This window comes from Kwoniella bestiolae, chromosome 1, assembly GCF_000512585.2.
Source record: "Kwoniella bestiolae CBS 10118 chromosome 1, complete sequence".
NCBI lineage: Eukaryota > Fungi > Basidiomycota > Tremellomycetes > Tremellales > Cryptococcaceae > Kwoniella > Kwoniella bestiolae.
The window spans coordinates 6,285,377-6,301,655 of NC_089241.1; the positions used below are offsets into that span (position 1 = coordinate 6,285,377).

A 16,279-nucleotide genomic window follows, 5' to 3' on the forward strand; every position below is an offset into this window, starting at 1 on the left:
GTGAGTAGTGAGTAGTGATTAGTGGTCCAAGCGTCAACATACCTCGGTTGATGTGCAAAATTGATTCCGTCTTTCACATTTGTGGCGATTCTGGGTCGGGCGAGACTTCATCGATGTCTGCTCATTATTATAATGGCTTCCTCTTGTACTAGGCTGCATATATGGCAATCAAGAGCTATTTGATCAAGCAGAAACTGACTCTATCTCTCCGAAACATCCTTCAAGTGGCCTGTGGAACCAAACAAATCTGATCTTTTTGACGTCCTCCCTTGAAGCGGACAGCACCCGTAAGACTTCCTTCAAGTTGGAATAGACCCCACCGAATTTTGTTGCTTCTCCCTCTGACCTTCTAGATGACTATCTCGCTAACAGGTCTGGCCTTACAACACTTTCACTTACTTGATATGATGCATTGTTCTTTGAGCTGTCGTTGTTTGATCCAAAGAGCTGGATCATCGGTGCCACTTGTGCCATAAAACCTAAGTAGGGGTGCCTTTTAGAGGGTGAAAAGTAAAAAGTGATTGCATCATCATTTTAACTTTCGAGATTCAACTTTTTGACAAAGGTGGATTATTTTGAAGGTTTCTAAAAAATGGAATTGGCCTGATCTTGCTGCTCTATTTGAGTTGACATTCGATTCTTGTCTGCAGCCGGAAGGACAAGATCCGGATCTATCGCAATAGCACAGCTCAAAATGAACGGTCAACCATCTAGGAAAGCTTTGAAAACGAGGTTAGTCGGATCGTTGGTGCCATCCCTATTTACAATGGCTCACACTGTTTGTCTTTCACTAGCTTTCGAGCTTCGCCAAGATCGATACGCCCTATATATACCGGTGGTCCAGTACTATTGACGAAAGATGGACAATGGTTGATCACCACAATGGGAGAAGAAGTGTTGGTGACGGAGGTCAAGACAGGTCTGGCGATCGCCAAAATACGGGGGGTGAGTGAGCTGAATCCTAGACGATAATGCGAGACTTATACGTTATACAGGATTCAACACCGATAACATCCCTCGCACTTTCGTATCACACCGAACCTCCCACTTTGATCACCGCCCATTCTTCCATGACTATCCGATATTACCCTCTCCCATCTTCCGCACCCAGCACATCGACTCCTAAACCACCTTTACTCAGCTATACTCGAGCCCTATCAAAAGCTTATTCCGCTCCTATCCTTATATCAGCTGTATCTCCCGACTCTACCCTCTTAGCTACCGGCTCATCAGACGGTATAGTCAAAGTATGGGATCTGGAAGGTGGATACGTGACACACTTGTTCAGAGGTCATGGTGGACCTGTGTCGGCATTGCACTTTAACTTTCCTAACATCGAAGGTGAAGAGAGACGCAGGATGGAGCTAATAACTGGTTCTACCGATGCTCGAGTGAGGATATTTGATCTGAGGGATGCCAGTGCGAGAGTGGTAGGCGGTGGAAACGCGGTCAAACCCAAAGCGGTGTTAGAAGGTCATGTGAGCGTGGTGAGAGGGATCGACACCACCTCAGATGGGAAATGGGCAGTAACAGGAGGAAGAGATAAAGTGGTTTTGGTGTGGGATATGTTATCCGGAGAAACTGTTGGATCGTCTAAGAAGGCTGGAAAGGGCAAAGCGACCGCTATAGGGACACCGAAGATCGTCCAAACCATTATCGCTCAGGAGCAGATCGAGTCGCTTGGTCTATTACCGTCAGAAGAAAGCGTCGCCGGGTCATCAACCAGCAGGCTGCTATGTTATACCGGGGGAGACACGGGCTCAGTGAAGATATGGGATGTGTTGAAGGGGGCAGAAGTAGGAGCGATGAAAGGTGTAGAAGGGGTGGACGAAGCCGAGGTGGACGAGGATGAGCAGAGAGGCGTGTTGGATGTCATGTAAGTGGTCATGTCCGGATAAAAAATCACAGCTAATTCGTTGCGCAGATACGACTCGACAACATCATCACTCGTGTCCATACATGCGGATCAGAATATCATCTTCCACTCGTTATCCTCTTTACAGGCTGTCCGTCAGATAGTAGGATTCAACGACGAAATAGTCGATACCACTTTCCTCAATTCCTCCTCGTCTTCCTCCCACACACACCTCGCACTCGCCACCAATTCGAATCTCATCCGTCTCTACTCCACCTCCACGTTCGACGTTAGACTACTATCAGGCCACAAAGATATGGTCTTATGTCTAGACAAATCGGCGGACAACCAGTGGCTCGTCAGTGGAAGTAAAGATCGTACCGCCCGAGTATGGGCACCAACGCCAGATGGCAAAGGCTGGAAGTGCATTGCGATCTGTGAGGGTCATGCCGAGAGTATAGGAGCGGTAGCGATATCCAGGAAGATGGACGATAAGGGCAAATCGGGGAGGTTCTTGTTCACAGCAAGTCAAGATAGGACCATTAAGATGTGGGATCTCACATCTTTACCGCTGGATCCTGCATCCTTCCCTGACGAGCCTATCAAACCGAGGTCGATGGTAACTCTAAAAGTGCATGAGAAAGATATCAATTCCCTGGATTTATCGCCAAATGACAAGTTCTTGGCATCTGGATCGCAAGATAAGCTGGTGAAGATATTCCACGTAGATTTTGACGCTTCTTCAGGTTCTGCTGCTGGGTCGCTCAAACTCGCTGGAAGTTGTAAGGGACATCGACGAGGTGTGTGGTCGGTCAAATTCAGTAGGACCGATAGAGTCGTGGCTAGTGCCGCGAACGACAAGACTGTCAGATTGTGGAGTCTTGATGATTTCTCGTGTTTAAAGGTGGGTCAGACTGCGATTTCTGAGATATCCAACTGACGATGATCTGCGCAGACATTTGAAGGGCACACCAACGCTGTTCTGCGGGTCGACTTCCTAAGTCACGGTATGCAGCTTATCACCTCGGCGAGAGATGGTTTGGTCAAGCTGTGGAACATCAAAGATGAGGAATGCGTTAAAACACTTGACAATCACGAGGATCAGGTGAGTATCATCGGTCTCATACAATTCCGAATACAATACTGATTTTACCCATAGGTCTGGGCTCTCGCCATATCGAGCGACGAGAAAACAATCGTTTCAGCGGGTTCCGACTCCGTCGCCACGTTTTGGGAAGATTCCACGGAAGTCGAGCAAGCAGAGAAGAATGATGCGCTGGTCAAAGCTGTTCAAAGGTAGGTCAGCTCACTATACCCATCTGGTCATCAGCTAATCAGGTCCACAGTGAACAAGATTTCACCAATTACATCGTGTTGAAAGATTATCGTCGAGCGATATTACTGGCTTTATCGATGTCTCAGCCTGGACGATTACTCAATCTATTCAGAACAATCATTACTTCCCCCGAACCCGCTGAAGGCAGTATCATCGGATCATTAGAAGTGGATGAAGTGCTCCAGACGTTGCATGGCATCGATCTCGTCAGATTACTCAAATTTGTAAGAGACTGGAATGCCAATGCGAAAACTTCGCCCATCGCCCAAACGATACTGTATGCGATCTTCAAGCTACGTTCCCCCGAAGATATACTGCAAGCCTTCAACTCTTCCAATAGGCCCACCAACCCTGTTGACGAAGATGGAGAGGAGGAGATAGAAGAAGAGGGAGAAGAGAAGAAGAAGAAGGTATTGACCAAAGATGAGAAATTGGCTTTACCCATCAGTATACAGGAGCTGTTGGACGGTCTGATACCCTACTCTGAGAGGCATTTTGCGAGGGTCGACAAGCTTGTGCAGGATAGTTATATGCTGGATTACGTGCTGGGTGAGATGGATGGAGGGTTGTTCGGAGGTGAGATCATGGACGTGGATGAGTAGTTTAGGGCAATTATATAGATCTCCATGCATTGATCATCTCTTGTCGCTGCTGTTTCAGTAATGCTCGATGCAAGCGAGGATTACGTGCCTTGTCCAGTTACACCTTGTATGTAGCTATTCGTCCCAGCCAGACTTGAGTCAAACGATCGAGGTAAGAGGCTAGGCCAGGATCGGGCTATTGTGAATGATCGGGTTCTGCCGTTATCTGAGGGGGGGATCTCAGTCCTGCTGATAAGGCAATGTCCATTGGCAGATGCGGATTCGGGCCATGTGACTGACAGATGTACATAACTCATATTCTCTTATCCGTACACAGTTCACATTTCTGGTTCTGATCAATCACGCTATGCTTCTTCCGGATGGTCCTTCTGAATTGAAACCGCAAGTGGAATCACGGAAAGACTATTGTGCCTGAGTAAGAATGAGGTGGGATGGTGACTAACACGTTGGCAAACCGTCAACGGCTGACTTGCATGACACAAGACATGAATCATCTAACGGTAAGATAATGGTATGAAGAAGAGTGATAAATAGCCGTCGTGTCACGATGAAACATGACGACTTCGATAGGACAACACACTTCACGCTTTCCGTATATCTCAGCCAAATATCGTTAGATCTCAGGACGATTCACAAGACTAACTGTTTTGACGATTTGACATATAACGGTATTGACTTCGGTGATGCACATGCACGTGAGCATGATAAGACGAGGAAAGGATGGACACTCCCTTCTCGGCATGTGGCGAACAGGTTTCACGACGTGCTTGACAAGGCCTCGATATCAAGTTGGATCAGTCGCAATACCGTCGGACGATCTATATATGGCATCGCATATCTCTGAGAGGACTATCTCCTCAGTAGACACAGATCAACATTAGCTGATGACTTTGAGAAGATTGCGGAACATGAAACAAATACATCGAGCACATACTCCCTTGTGTACGGTATGGAGGAACGGTATGAGGGGATGTCTCATTCTTTCGATAAGAACATTACCTTGTTTACAAGCCATGAGCGTGTCTTGCAAGCTCAAGTAAAGTCTGGGTAATGTATATATATATATACGTATATATGTGTGCATCCTCCCCAATCATGACTCCCATCAACGCACACCTTCTTTTTGACGCCATTCTTTTCTTCTCTATGGTAAATTCGAGAGATCAACATCTATTCGAGATGATCTTTGGTTATTCTTTTATCCTTTTCATAGCCATATCCTTATCTGTTCTCCCCTCAGATATCCTGGCGACCCATCGGTTCCCCATAAGCCCACGCGCACCATCGCCTGGAGGAAAACCCCTTTTAAAGCAAACTACCAGGGCTCAAGTGAGTTTCGTGTCTTGTTCACTTGCATCCCTTCCTAACCGCATCTCAACATTGAGCCAGGAACGGAAGACATTGCTGATCAAGTACTTGTCTGTTGAGTAGATTATCGCTCGATCCAAGAGACCAGCCAGAAGAGCCCGTGCATCCCCTGTCGCACCCCCTGATCCAGTGTACGGTCCTGGAGTATCCTACGGATTATACTATTCAGGCTCGGGTATGATCGAAACGGACGGAGTCCACTATGCGCCTACATTAGATGTGGCTATCACCATCGTTCCTCACTGTATTGACGATCGTTACATGCTTTATTCCTCATCATTGACAGAGTGATGGTCATGATGGTTTTATCGTCCTAGGTTAATGTCATTGTCTGCCAGGTAACAACCAAGCAAACAGACCTCCCGTTACGATCCAGTTTTCAGGTGATACCCCACAGAACACCGCCATTCAACAATGCGCCAACCAAGCGGCATCACTCTCAGGTACATACTATTCGTTCCAAATCTATTACGATGAGACTCCCTCCGGAGGCGGGGATGCCGCTTGGGTTTGCACCTCATATTATAACGGGAATACCGATACGAGCTACTTCAACGTGCAGAGGACTACCGCATCACCTGTATATGGGTATTCGTTCAACGGGGATGCTTGATCGGTGGACATTTACAATCATGGTATCTGGATGACAGTTGGGGGGAACTTGACGATGAAGATGTGGACAGGACAATGTATGCTTTCACGGCACAGCATTCATTCGATCAAATTGTAGAATGCAACTTTTCTTTTTATATTTCTTCACTCCTTCGCCTCGCTTTTTCTCTATCGAGATTAATCCAAATTAGGTGATGTCAATAGAGGTGTCTTTGTTTGTAGTAGTAAGTCAAAATAGTCGAGATTTGATGACCACGATACTCCTAATTACGACCCATGCATTAGATACATCGTTGACACCAGGAGTAAAAACGCTTTGACGCATGTTGCAATATTGATGGAGCCGCTTAAAAGACCTTGGCACGTATGATGCTATTCCTACTATACCTCAACTACTCTACACCCGTCATGAATGTCACTACCGACATGGCCGGTCTCAAACCCTGTATAACATCTACGGTCATAGAATCCAGAAAACGCCGCTTCCCGTTCGCTCAGCGCAGCTTAAGCTGGATGTCGCTCAGTCAGTACCAACGTGGGGGACCAGTTGGGAATCCCGAGTGCTGTAGTTTTTGCCACCGGAATGGATTTGCGCAGCTCATTTGACCGAGCAGTATCACCAACCGTTCGAACTGGTGTCGCTCAGGAGGTTAACATGAAGGTCCTCGGTGGGTACGAACTATCCAATCAAAAAGCCAACGACTTGGTCTTTTCCGGTAGTTTCTCAATACTGCAAACGGACCAATACTGGGATCATCCTTGATTCTTCCGAATCTAGATATCTCCAGGAACCAGGGTACCTCCGCACCTCGACCCTCCTCATCATGTTCCGTACCATTCGAAATCCTTCCCCATTCGAATGTACTAAAGGTGTGATGAGGCGGAATGTCGAGGAGCGACTCTCACATCTAAAGACATAATGGTATACTCCTGTTTCTGCGATTACCATACTTCATTGCATATACCAGTCGGAATGTTAACCCCACCAGTGGGGGCCGGCGCATTGGTCCTTTCAATGCTCGCAATTGAGAAACCCAATGCACAAGCGATGCGCTCGTCACACTGTTTATAGAATATAGTGTATGTGCATGGTAGGATAGGTAGATACAACTTTTGCGGACTGGAGCGGCATTTTAGATGTAGACACGCGGATCAGAGTGGCATCATAACAAATGGTGGCGCTCACATGGGTCTTTCTCTGTTCACGTGAAATTTCGACTATACGGTATACGTAGCACTGGAACTGAACCGACACATGCAATCTTACCGATGCCTTCGACGATTTAGGACGCCGATAAACTCGCAGACTATCCGGAAAACTGCTACAATAAAGGAACCTGGTCTAAGATCACGTTTCCAAGCAACGACGCACAGTCAATCAATCCAGCTGAAACTGCAAAATCCCATGCGGCACTCGACTCTGGACTTCCGATCCGTGCCCAACTGCGGTCCAATCAATGTTCAATCAGGCTGAGTGTACATACATACCCTACCCTCAAAAGCAACAGTCCAATCTACGATTGAGGTTAATCCGAAAGGCACAACTTCCATTGTGATAGCCAGATGATACAGGCACGAACAATCTTCGAACAATCCTATTGTGTCCCAGTGATTGAACCTGTTTTACCATCCTTTAGTGGATTGGAACATCGAAATTTAGTAAGAGATGGATCCCTTTGATTGATTGGTGTGTCAACGTTGTTCTCTCATTCAGGTCGGGGGTACTTGACGACCAACATCGGTATGTATTTGTCCTTGAACCTAAACTGTAAGCCTTCGGAGATGATAGGAAGGGGATGAAACTCAATCTTCACTCGGGTCGGGATGAACCATGCTGCGTACATATGCACTCCATCATTCTGATGTGGATTTGGAAAGGTATATAAGCCAACCATCTCTCAATGGCTCATTCTTGTTACTTTCTATACAACTTCATTCATCACAGATCGATTCTGTCCTCAACTTTCAAACTTCTCACATTCCTTGACTTTACATTCATTTGACTTTGATCGACTAAAAGTAGTTATCCTATATTCAACGATATGTTCGGCTACAAACATTTGATCTCACTTCTCCCCTTGCTTGCTACCTCCTCTGCTTTCGTTATTCCCTCCAACTCGGGTTTGTCCAGAAGATGTGTCAGTGCAATTTCAAGCTACGACGAGGTCGATTCTGCCGTTTCGAGTGGATGTGATATTGGTATGTCCCCTTTCTCCCTCATTAGCCTCATGTTAAAGAATTATGACTGATATGAACTTCCCCTGATAGAGCTCGGCGCGATCGTAAGTCTATGGTAAAGCTTCGCCAAGGAGGGGTTGAGGGTCTAATTCATCTTCATTAGACTGTTCCTTCCGGTAAGGCTTTGGATCTCTCTGGCTTGGGAGACGGAGCTACCGTTACAGTCACTGTACGTACTGTTCACCTGATCTGTTTGCTGTCCAGAGAGAGGTTCGACTGACAATGGCATCTACTGTAGGGTGACGTAACTTTTGAGGGTGGGGTGGAATGGGAAGGTCCGATGTTCATCATCGACGGTTCAGATATCACTTTCAACGGTGGAGGTGAGTAGTATCCAAAAAGCTCTCCATTCAGGATAATTGCGAATCGAGAAGTCGATGTTGATCCCGTCACCGTCGCATAGGTCATACTTTCGATGGACAAGGTGCGACTTACTGGGATGGTCAAGGTTCGAACGGAGGAAAGACTAAGCCCGTAAGTTGTATAGACGAATGCCGATGGAGATACCCATTTGCCTTCTACACCGTGTTGATATGTATCCCGTGGCTGATACGTGTCGTCTTCAATAGAAAATGATGAAACTCAAGATGGGCGGGAGCTTCTCCGTGAGTCATGTCATTCCTCGCTAGCTAGTCTGGCTGAAAAACATCATTTTTACTGTTCAGGATCTGACCGTCCTCAACGCCCCCGTTCACGTTTTCTCGGTTGGTAACAAAGCACCACTGCTCATCACCGGTGTAACAATCGATAACAAAGCAGGATTCGAGCTCAACGAGGATGGCGATGAACTTTCGCACAACTCTGATTGCTGTATGTGGCGTTTTCACAACTTTGGGTAAAATGACCATTTCTTCGACTAACTTCGTTCTTCTTCAGTCGACGTCTCTGCTACTGATACCACGATCGATGGAAACACCTGTTGGAGTACCGATGATTGCCTTGCACTTAATAAGGGTCAGGGAATCGTTTTCTCCAATAACATTTGTCAAGGAACCCACGGAATCAGTATCGTGAGTTTTCTTTCCATTTTGGCGAAATGCCACGATAAACTCGCCTCAGATCATTATGTATTTATGCTATGCTAATTGAAATGTCTTGTCTAGGGTTCAATCAAGTCCGATGCAGTAGTATCCAACGTCAAGATCACCGGAAACACCGTTGACGGTGCGGACAACGGACTTCGAATCAAGACTATCGCAGGTGCCACCAGAGGCTCAGTATCGGACGTTACTTACTCCAACAACAAGATCACCAATGCGCTCAAATATGGAGGTGGGTTCTTCCTCATCTTGTAATCTCATTCTTAAATTGATTGGTTGGTACGTTATGGTATAGTGGTGATTCAACAAGATTACGAGAATGGTTCATCTACCGGAGAGCCTACGAACGGTATCGAAATTAGCAATATCGTATTCGACACTGGTAATAGTAAGCTTGTTCCCCATCTTCCAGCTGATGCTGATGTAGTCATGCTGATATGCTGGTGGTAGCCGTCGAGACAGCTAGCGATGCCAAATTTGGAGTCTACGTGTTGTGTGGAGATGGATCGTGTACAGGTAATTGGGATTGGAGCGGGTTGACCGTCTCAGGTGCGGAGAACTCCATCTCTGGTGATCCTCCCATCACTGGATTCACCGCCTAGATCTTAAGTCGCTAGATAGTGTCCATGTGGTACACCCAGCAAGTCGAGAGAGAAAGCACGAGCTGGGCTTGTAGCTTCAATATGCATATTACCTGAAATATGCAATTCTGTGAATACCACATTCGTACCGTATGTACAGCGTTTGCCGAATAAGTGCCACTCGTCCACCTGACGTCATTCCCAAGTCCAGATAGTCACTCTACGAAGTCTGCATTCTGCATAAAACCTTGACATTTCAGACAGATCAATTGATATTGCACTTGCATCTACATCTCAAACATCAAAGATCCAGCATGTCCAATCCCAATTCCAGCGCCAAATCCAGCATCTCCCAATCCGACCGCCATCTCTACCTCTCAACCCTATACCACCTCCTCTCCCGCCTGAAGTCCTCCGAATCTACCATCTGTCCCTCCCAAATCCCCAGAGCACTACACGACTCCGACCCAGCCGCCTACCCCGATTGGAGGGGACTGATGGATCCTGTGAGAGAGGTGGTATGGGACGAAGTGAGGGAGGGGAGGGTGGAAGTCACGCAGAAGGGGGAGGTGAGGAGGTGGGAGGATAGGGGGGAAATTAGAGGGCCGATTAGGGTTAGGAGGGGAGGGGAGTGGGATGAGGGGCTGGTGGGGCGATATACGTAGTTTTGGATGATTTGGATTAGCCTGGTTTAATAGGCTGAGGACGGGGATTAGGGTAGACTCACGATCTCTTGATGTGAGAGAGACAGTAATCACTGGGCAGTGCTAGATGATACAGGGTGGATAGAACGTCGGACCACTAGACCCTGCTTGAACATGCCATATCCGATATATATCAGGGCTAATCCCAGTATCACCTCCGGTATGGACGAGGAGATATCTTTCAGGAGCATGTCGGAAATTGTAGATCTTTTAAAAGAGAACACAGAATCTCCAAAGTGATATCAGGACGTAAAGAGAAATGGAGGACACCATCACACTGCAACTGCCTCGACAGCCCACTCCTTACTATATATACGCTATTTACTGGTCAAATCATTCAGATCGTACTGTACCGTTTCGGCAACTCGAAGACCAACAAAGGTTCGACGTAAAAGGAACGATAAGGGGATTGTCCTGGATATTGCATAGTATACAGGATAAAGGATGGACTTCACTTGGAGAATGGTTAAACGGAATTGAAAGTAGATGCATACAGACATAACCTGAACAGACGTATAACAACACAATACTTTCCAACGATTGTCCACATACGACTACGGCATAATAGTCTATCTCCCTCGACAACACCAAACCCAAGACTACAAAATTCCATATCTATTATCCATGTAGTCCCCACAAGTCCACCAACTACACACTCGTCGAAGGCACCTGCCAATCCGCATTACTAGACAAGAAATCAAATGCGTCACCCTGCGAGCCAAACTCGTTGAACATGAAGGACCAATCCGAGAACAAATCGTTGGGCAGTTGGAATTGCTGATCTATCTGTTCAGAAGCCGTTAAGCTTGGATCGATCGCCAGCGCGGTATTATCAATATCACTGTTGATCGGTGCGAGGGGGTACGTAGAGATCGGAGGTTGTACGTTGGGTATCTGGATCTGGGTGGAACGTTGGGCTGAAGAGTTGGGTGCTGGTCGGGTCATCGAGATGAGAGGTTCGGGAGGGTAGGTTGATGGTGTTCGGATAGGATCGTCCGGTGTAGATGATACAGACTAATGTACAAGACATAATCGTCAATATGCAAGAAGAGGTGACCTCAGAAGTTTGTGTGTTGCTCACCTCAATAGCAAAGTTCCATCCATTAGCCTCAGTAGCACTAATCATGAATCGGTCTATCCTCTCGACGTGATCCTTCAATCTCGCAGCTATACAGAGCACGTTGGCGGATTTGATGGTGCTCTCCAAGGTCGATAGGTAATCTGCCATACGGAGTAGTACTGTTCTCGCGTGAAGGTAGGTAGTAGGGGAGAGGGGCGATTGAATGATATTTGCCAGAATATGGCCGACACCCGCAACGTGATGTATCTAATCATATGATACCGAGGTCAGTCAGCTCTCACCACTTTGAAGGTCGTAACTGTTTCGCGAACTTACCAAAGGAGCACCGCAAGCTTGCATAAATGGTCTAGGCAAGGCAGCCAACGAATCTACCAATTCTCCTGCAATTGCGCAACGTTGTTCGACTGACCATTCTGCCATCCCTGCTATGACCATCTTGACTAGCTGAAGGGTTATCATGATATTCGCGGCTACGACATGCAATCAATCAGCTCTGTTCTTTCAAATAAAGCTCAATATATGCGGGTGATGCGCCCTTTCTGCAGTGTAAGGTGTACATGTCACTCACTCTGGAACCCATACCTATCCTTATACACATCCCCCGTCATCTCAGTCACGCCTTTAAGGCAATACGGCAAATCGTTATAAAACTTCTCCACCGTTGACAAGATCTCTTCAGGTCCCGGATCGTACTTATTCCGGCCCTTGGATGATTTCGAAGAGAACAGCATGGCAATTTGATTTTCCCCATCGTAAGTCTGGTTACGCTGTCTCATCTGACACACGGCATGTTCCAAGACTCGATAAAGATTGGTCACAAAGTTCCATCCGTTCAAGAATGATTTTTTAGTCCTATCGGGAGGAGGTCCAATGATGCCCTCTGGAGTGATCTCGTCATCTGAAAGTACTTCTGTAGGGTAAAGGACGGTAGATTGAGCTTCTCGATGACGGATTATCCCTCCGAAAGTCGTTGCTAGGTATATATCCGTTTGGTATGCTGCCCAGAACTGTGCTGCACATCAGCTTCGATCACCGCGAGAAGGGATGGGATAAACAAAACACAAAAGATACTTACCAATCTTCGTCTTTCTTGAATCTCAATCTCGCTCAATCCTTTAGGCCACCTCGATTCGTTCTGAAATCCATCCAGGGAACACAGCGTACAATAATCTCCTATATGAATGATCGATCGAGCTATGTCACCGTATTGCAGGCACACCATCGACATGATCACTTTAGCACGTTTGTAATCGAATTCGGGAGCTTTGATAAGGTCGGCAGGGAAGGTGGATAGACAAGATTGGTAGAATGTCTCGGACGTCGATGTCGTTGGATCCCAATGTTTTAGATGGCAGTTCTTGGGAGCACCGTCGCGTAATCGAGCGGATGCAAGAGCGCAGACAGACATGATTAGACAGTTGAATGAGCGTGAGCGGGTGTAGAGACGATCTTGGAACGCGGCTGTGAAGGTTGGCCAGTGGAAGAATAGTTGTCTGCGAGATGGATCAGGGCCGTATCAGTTGATGTACGTGTTACGTCGTCCCGCCTGTCTATAGCATATGATGGCAAGAGATAGTCGGAATGACCAGAACTCACATAGGATAGATCAACCGATAATACGCCTCCATCAGTTCTTCAAGCTGCTCATGACTCGCTACCTCCTCGTAAACCCAATCATCATCGTTCTGTTTGTGTCCGCCCCTTTCTTTCTCTTTCGATTGAGGTGAATTAGATATGGACGCTCCGGATGATGATGCTCTTTGAGGAGTGGTATCATTATCGAGACTGTTCGATTTTGCCGGAGGCTTTAATGAGATGTAAAATACATTCTTAGTTCCCTCATACGACTATCTGAGCAATGCCTTTAAAGCATAATGGCATATACTCACCCCTCGTCGTTTGATGGGCCTCTGGTACGTACATTCCGAGCCGAACGCAAAGCATGGTCCGCAGATATCGGGGTTGGGACCGGGAGAGCACTAAGATAGTATTGATGATAACTCAGTTATAGTATACTCGGAACAGTAGTAAGCATCGAATGATGCGCACCTTGGTACCACCTTTATGACATCTATCGCAGGCCCTCTACCATCCGATAAGACCATCATCAGCGCTCGTTATTACTCGGAAGCATCTCGCCGGTGAGCCGAGATGAGATTGGATGTTTTGTTTCACTCACAGTAATCCTCCTTCGTTTCGTAGGCATATCCGTCATCGAGCTTGATCCTGGCTTGTAGTATTCGACTTGGCTGTATCCTACCATGTCGTCAAAATGTTGCTAGGTGTGTACTTTGTGGATGAACAAAGATGAGATGTGGATGGATGGATGCATGTGATGCAGCATGTACTCGAGTACATGTTTTGGTGCGATCTCCTTCTCGTTGTTGCAATTGGGTGTGTGTGTTTTTGTATTTCCCAATCAGGTTTATCCTTTTAACAGGCTGGTTTTCCCGGGCTATACACGTGCTTATCACATGGTTGATTTCGTATGAAAGCTCAGGCTGAGCGGCAAAAAGTTGAAATTTCAGATTACTAGTACATATCGTGCTGGGTGAATGCTTGTATATGAATACGAATCAGTATAGTGTCAACCGCACCAACAACACTCGGCAGCAGGAAAAGCGAAGCAATACGAGCACAATGTCCTGTGGAGATATACCTGATGGATTAGCTACAGAGGAACAAGGAGAGGCATTGATGCCTCGTAAGTTCTTTGGTTCAAGCTCATCTGAACAAGCTGACAAGCTTCTTTTGTGGGTGGACAGGCCGAGTCAAAGTGCAACGATTCGATAAATCAAAATGTCAGAAATGCAGGACAGCGAAGAGTATGTACATAATACGGAATGTGACTTATTGCAAGTGAGTGATAGTTTTTGATTTCATCGCATAAACAAATTCTTCAGCTAGCCACACACACTCAACAACAATTATGAGGAGAAAAAGGTGTCTGATGCGTGCAGCGGAGATGCTGATATACAAATAATCCACAGGGAATGTTTCTCCCACTCCCTCTTTACCCGCCTGACCCGAACCCTCCACCCCGCCATGCGCTCAACCAACCTCACATCGAGCGAGCTGAAAAACAAGAGTCTAGCAAGTATAGGAGGTAATCGTCCCCTCCCTCAGGGGGGATCAGTCCTCATAGGCCTATCTGGCGGGTCGAGCTCGATAGCCCTATTGGACATATTGGTAGAGAGGGAATATATAGGGAAGGGCGATGGGAGGGTGATAGATCGTACGAAGGGGGAGAAACAACCTGTGTGGGATAGGGGTATTATACTTCATGTGGACTTTTCCGACGTCATCGAAAATCCCATAAGTAAGGAGGAAGATAGGTCGGAGGAGCTTAAGAAGTGGGTAGAAGGGAAGGGAAATGGGTTGGTGTGGGTTGGGCTGAAAGCTGAGGATGTTTATGATGGAGGGTTGAGGAAGAAGATCAGAGGGATCGTTGGGTTGCCCAAGGAGGCGGAGGGGGAGGAGAGGGTGGATGGGGATGGGGTGGCTGTTGATTTGAAAAATCCTGGTGAGTCTTATGCTGAAGCTATGACTTATATTGGTATCTTACATTGCTGTATCATATAGACCTACCGTTGTTCCCTTCCTCCTCATCGTCCTCATCGACACCCATAGATCAACTCCGTTCCATTTTATCTGCTCTTCCAGCTGCTTCCAGACCTTCCTTCCTCTCTTCGATCCTCGACTCTCTCATCACTACCACCTCTCAGATCATCCCAGATACAAAGCACATCCTACTAGCAGAGACGTCCACAAGACAAGCCCAGCGTCTGATCGCAGGAACAGCACTAGGTAAAGGATATACCCTCCCACTGGATTTATCAGTAATCAATAAATCGTCATTATCAATTACAGATGGAAGTAAGAGGGACATAGTGAGATTGAAGCCTATGAAAGATATCTCATTCAAAGAAGTGGCCATCTATACGCATTTGAGAGGATTGAATGGGTTGGTGAGGAATGCGAGGAATTGGGATAATGCGGGTCCACAGGGTAGGAAGGGGGATTCGAGAGGGAAAGGAAATACGAGGAGTCTTGAGAGTTTGACTGAACGTGAGTTTCTTGTGTCCCGTCTTTATCAACAACGCCTCTATATGCGGGCAGTTTTGAGATGGTATGACTGACAATTTGATCGCAGAGTTCATCGCCAGTCTAGCGGTTACCCATCCAGCTACCGTATCCACGATCAATCGAACAGGCGATAAGTTGAGGTTCACCGGTGTGAAGGAGGACGAGGTGACGTGTCCGGTGTGTCAACTGTGAGTTTCATATTCACGACTCTCATGCCATCCACTATGAATCTAGTGCCTCTTGTTACTTACTTGGAGTCATACTGATTTTATTTGATTGATGCCAACAGACCAGTCGATCCAAATGCACTGGAATGGAAATCTCGTACAGCTCTTACCTCTCTTCCTACCAAGACTCTTCCTCAAGATATAGGTGCAGTAACAAATGGTGTAGAACAAGGAAAGGACAAGGAGAGCCTGGCGAAGATGCTTTGTTATGCTTGTTTGACCACTTTCACCCCTCCGACTGTTGTGTCGAAAGTTGCTAGGACCGAGGTGGTACCTATTCAGTTGCCTCTTTGGGTCGGGGGGAACGTGCGAGATAGAAGGAGGGAGATGAGGGAGGAGATCAAGGGGTTTTTGATTGATGAGGAGTAGGAGTGAGTTGTGTATTGAGTAAGGTGGGGTGTTGGTATATGAGTACTTCGGATGTATGTTTATGTACAGTATACTCATCTATCAGATCTTAATCGTATCATGACTGCCGAGAGTGTGTAAGTATTCGAATAAACATATTCACGTCTCAGGTATATTACGCATGGATGCATCAGACTGAAT

The 16,279-nt window shown here is 46.7% G+C and overlaps 6 protein-coding genes and 1 non-coding gene across 7 annotated transcripts; 6 read left to right on the forward strand and 1 right to left on the reverse strand.

The window, feature by feature from the left end:
- Positions 1-694: 694 nt before the first annotated feature.
- On the forward strand, positions 695-3,793 carry I302_102349 (uncharacterized protein; the record flags this gene model as incomplete). Its single annotated transcript, XM_019187727.1, has 7 exons — positions 695-732; positions 795-945; positions 996-1,876; positions 1,925-2,759; positions 2,811-2,960; positions 3,015-3,151; positions 3,202-3,793. The coding sequence occupies 7 exons, from the start codon at positions 695-697 to the stop codon at positions 3,791-3,793; spliced, it is 2,784 nt and encodes a 927-aa protein (XP_019050605.1).
- Positions 3,794-4,972: 1,179 nt separating this feature from the next.
- Positions 4,973-5,774, forward strand: I302_102350 (uncharacterized protein; the record flags this gene model as incomplete). Its single annotated transcript, XM_019187728.1, has 3 exons — positions 4,973-5,122; positions 5,225-5,405; positions 5,500-5,774. The coding sequence occupies 3 exons, from the start codon at positions 4,973-4,975 to the stop codon at positions 5,772-5,774; spliced, it is 606 nt and encodes a 201-aa protein (XP_019050606.1).
- Positions 5,775-6,228: 454 nt separating this feature from the next.
- I302_102351 lies at positions 6,229-6,344 on the forward strand. Its single transcript, XR_002022002.2, has one exon. It is a non-coding gene; the product is annotated as a 5S ribosomal RNA (ribosomal RNA).
- Positions 6,345-7,815: 1,471 nt separating this feature from the next.
- I302_102352 (uncharacterized protein) lies at positions 7,816-9,653 on the forward strand (the record flags this gene model as incomplete). Its single annotated transcript, XM_019187729.1, has 11 exons — positions 7,816-7,972; positions 8,042-8,055; positions 8,115-8,180; positions 8,250-8,334; positions 8,415-8,485; positions 8,581-8,616; positions 8,677-8,821; positions 8,888-9,021; positions 9,115-9,283; positions 9,347-9,439; positions 9,502-9,653. 11 exons carry the CDS (start codon positions 7,816-7,818, stop codon positions 9,651-9,653), a joined length of 1,122 nt encoding a protein of 373 aa, XP_019050607.1.
- Positions 9,654-9,946: 293 nt separating this feature from the next.
- Positions 9,947-10,297, forward strand: I302_102353 (uncharacterized protein; the record flags this gene model as incomplete). Its single annotated transcript, XM_019187730.1, has 1 exon — positions 9,947-10,297. The coding sequence occupies one exon, from the start codon at positions 9,947-9,949 to the stop codon at positions 10,295-10,297; it is 351 nt and encodes a 116-aa protein (XP_019050608.1).
- Positions 10,298-10,984: 687 nt separating this feature from the next.
- Positions 10,985-13,680, reverse strand: I302_102354 (uncharacterized protein; the record flags this gene model as incomplete). The annotated part of the gene is made up of 9 exons (XM_019187731.1): positions 10,985-11,350; positions 11,418-11,663; positions 11,733-11,887; positions 11,986-12,424; positions 12,493-12,910; positions 13,014-13,222; positions 13,307-13,396; positions 13,467-13,502; positions 13,597-13,680. The coding sequence occupies 9 exons, from the start codon at positions 13,678-13,680 to the stop codon at positions 10,985-10,987; spliced, it is 2,043 nt and encodes a 680-aa protein (XP_019050609.1).
- A 377-nt stretch (positions 13,681-14,057) lies between these two features.
- I302_102355 (uncharacterized protein) lies at positions 14,058-16,099 on the forward strand (the record flags this gene model as incomplete). The annotated part of the gene is made up of 6 exons (XM_019187732.1): positions 14,058-14,121; positions 14,183-14,276; positions 14,408-14,940; positions 15,000-15,485; positions 15,571-15,691; positions 15,793-16,099. The coding sequence occupies 6 exons, from the start codon at positions 14,058-14,060 to the stop codon at positions 16,097-16,099; spliced, it is 1,605 nt and encodes a 534-aa protein (XP_019050610.1).
- Positions 16,100-16,279: the final 180 nt, after the last annotated feature.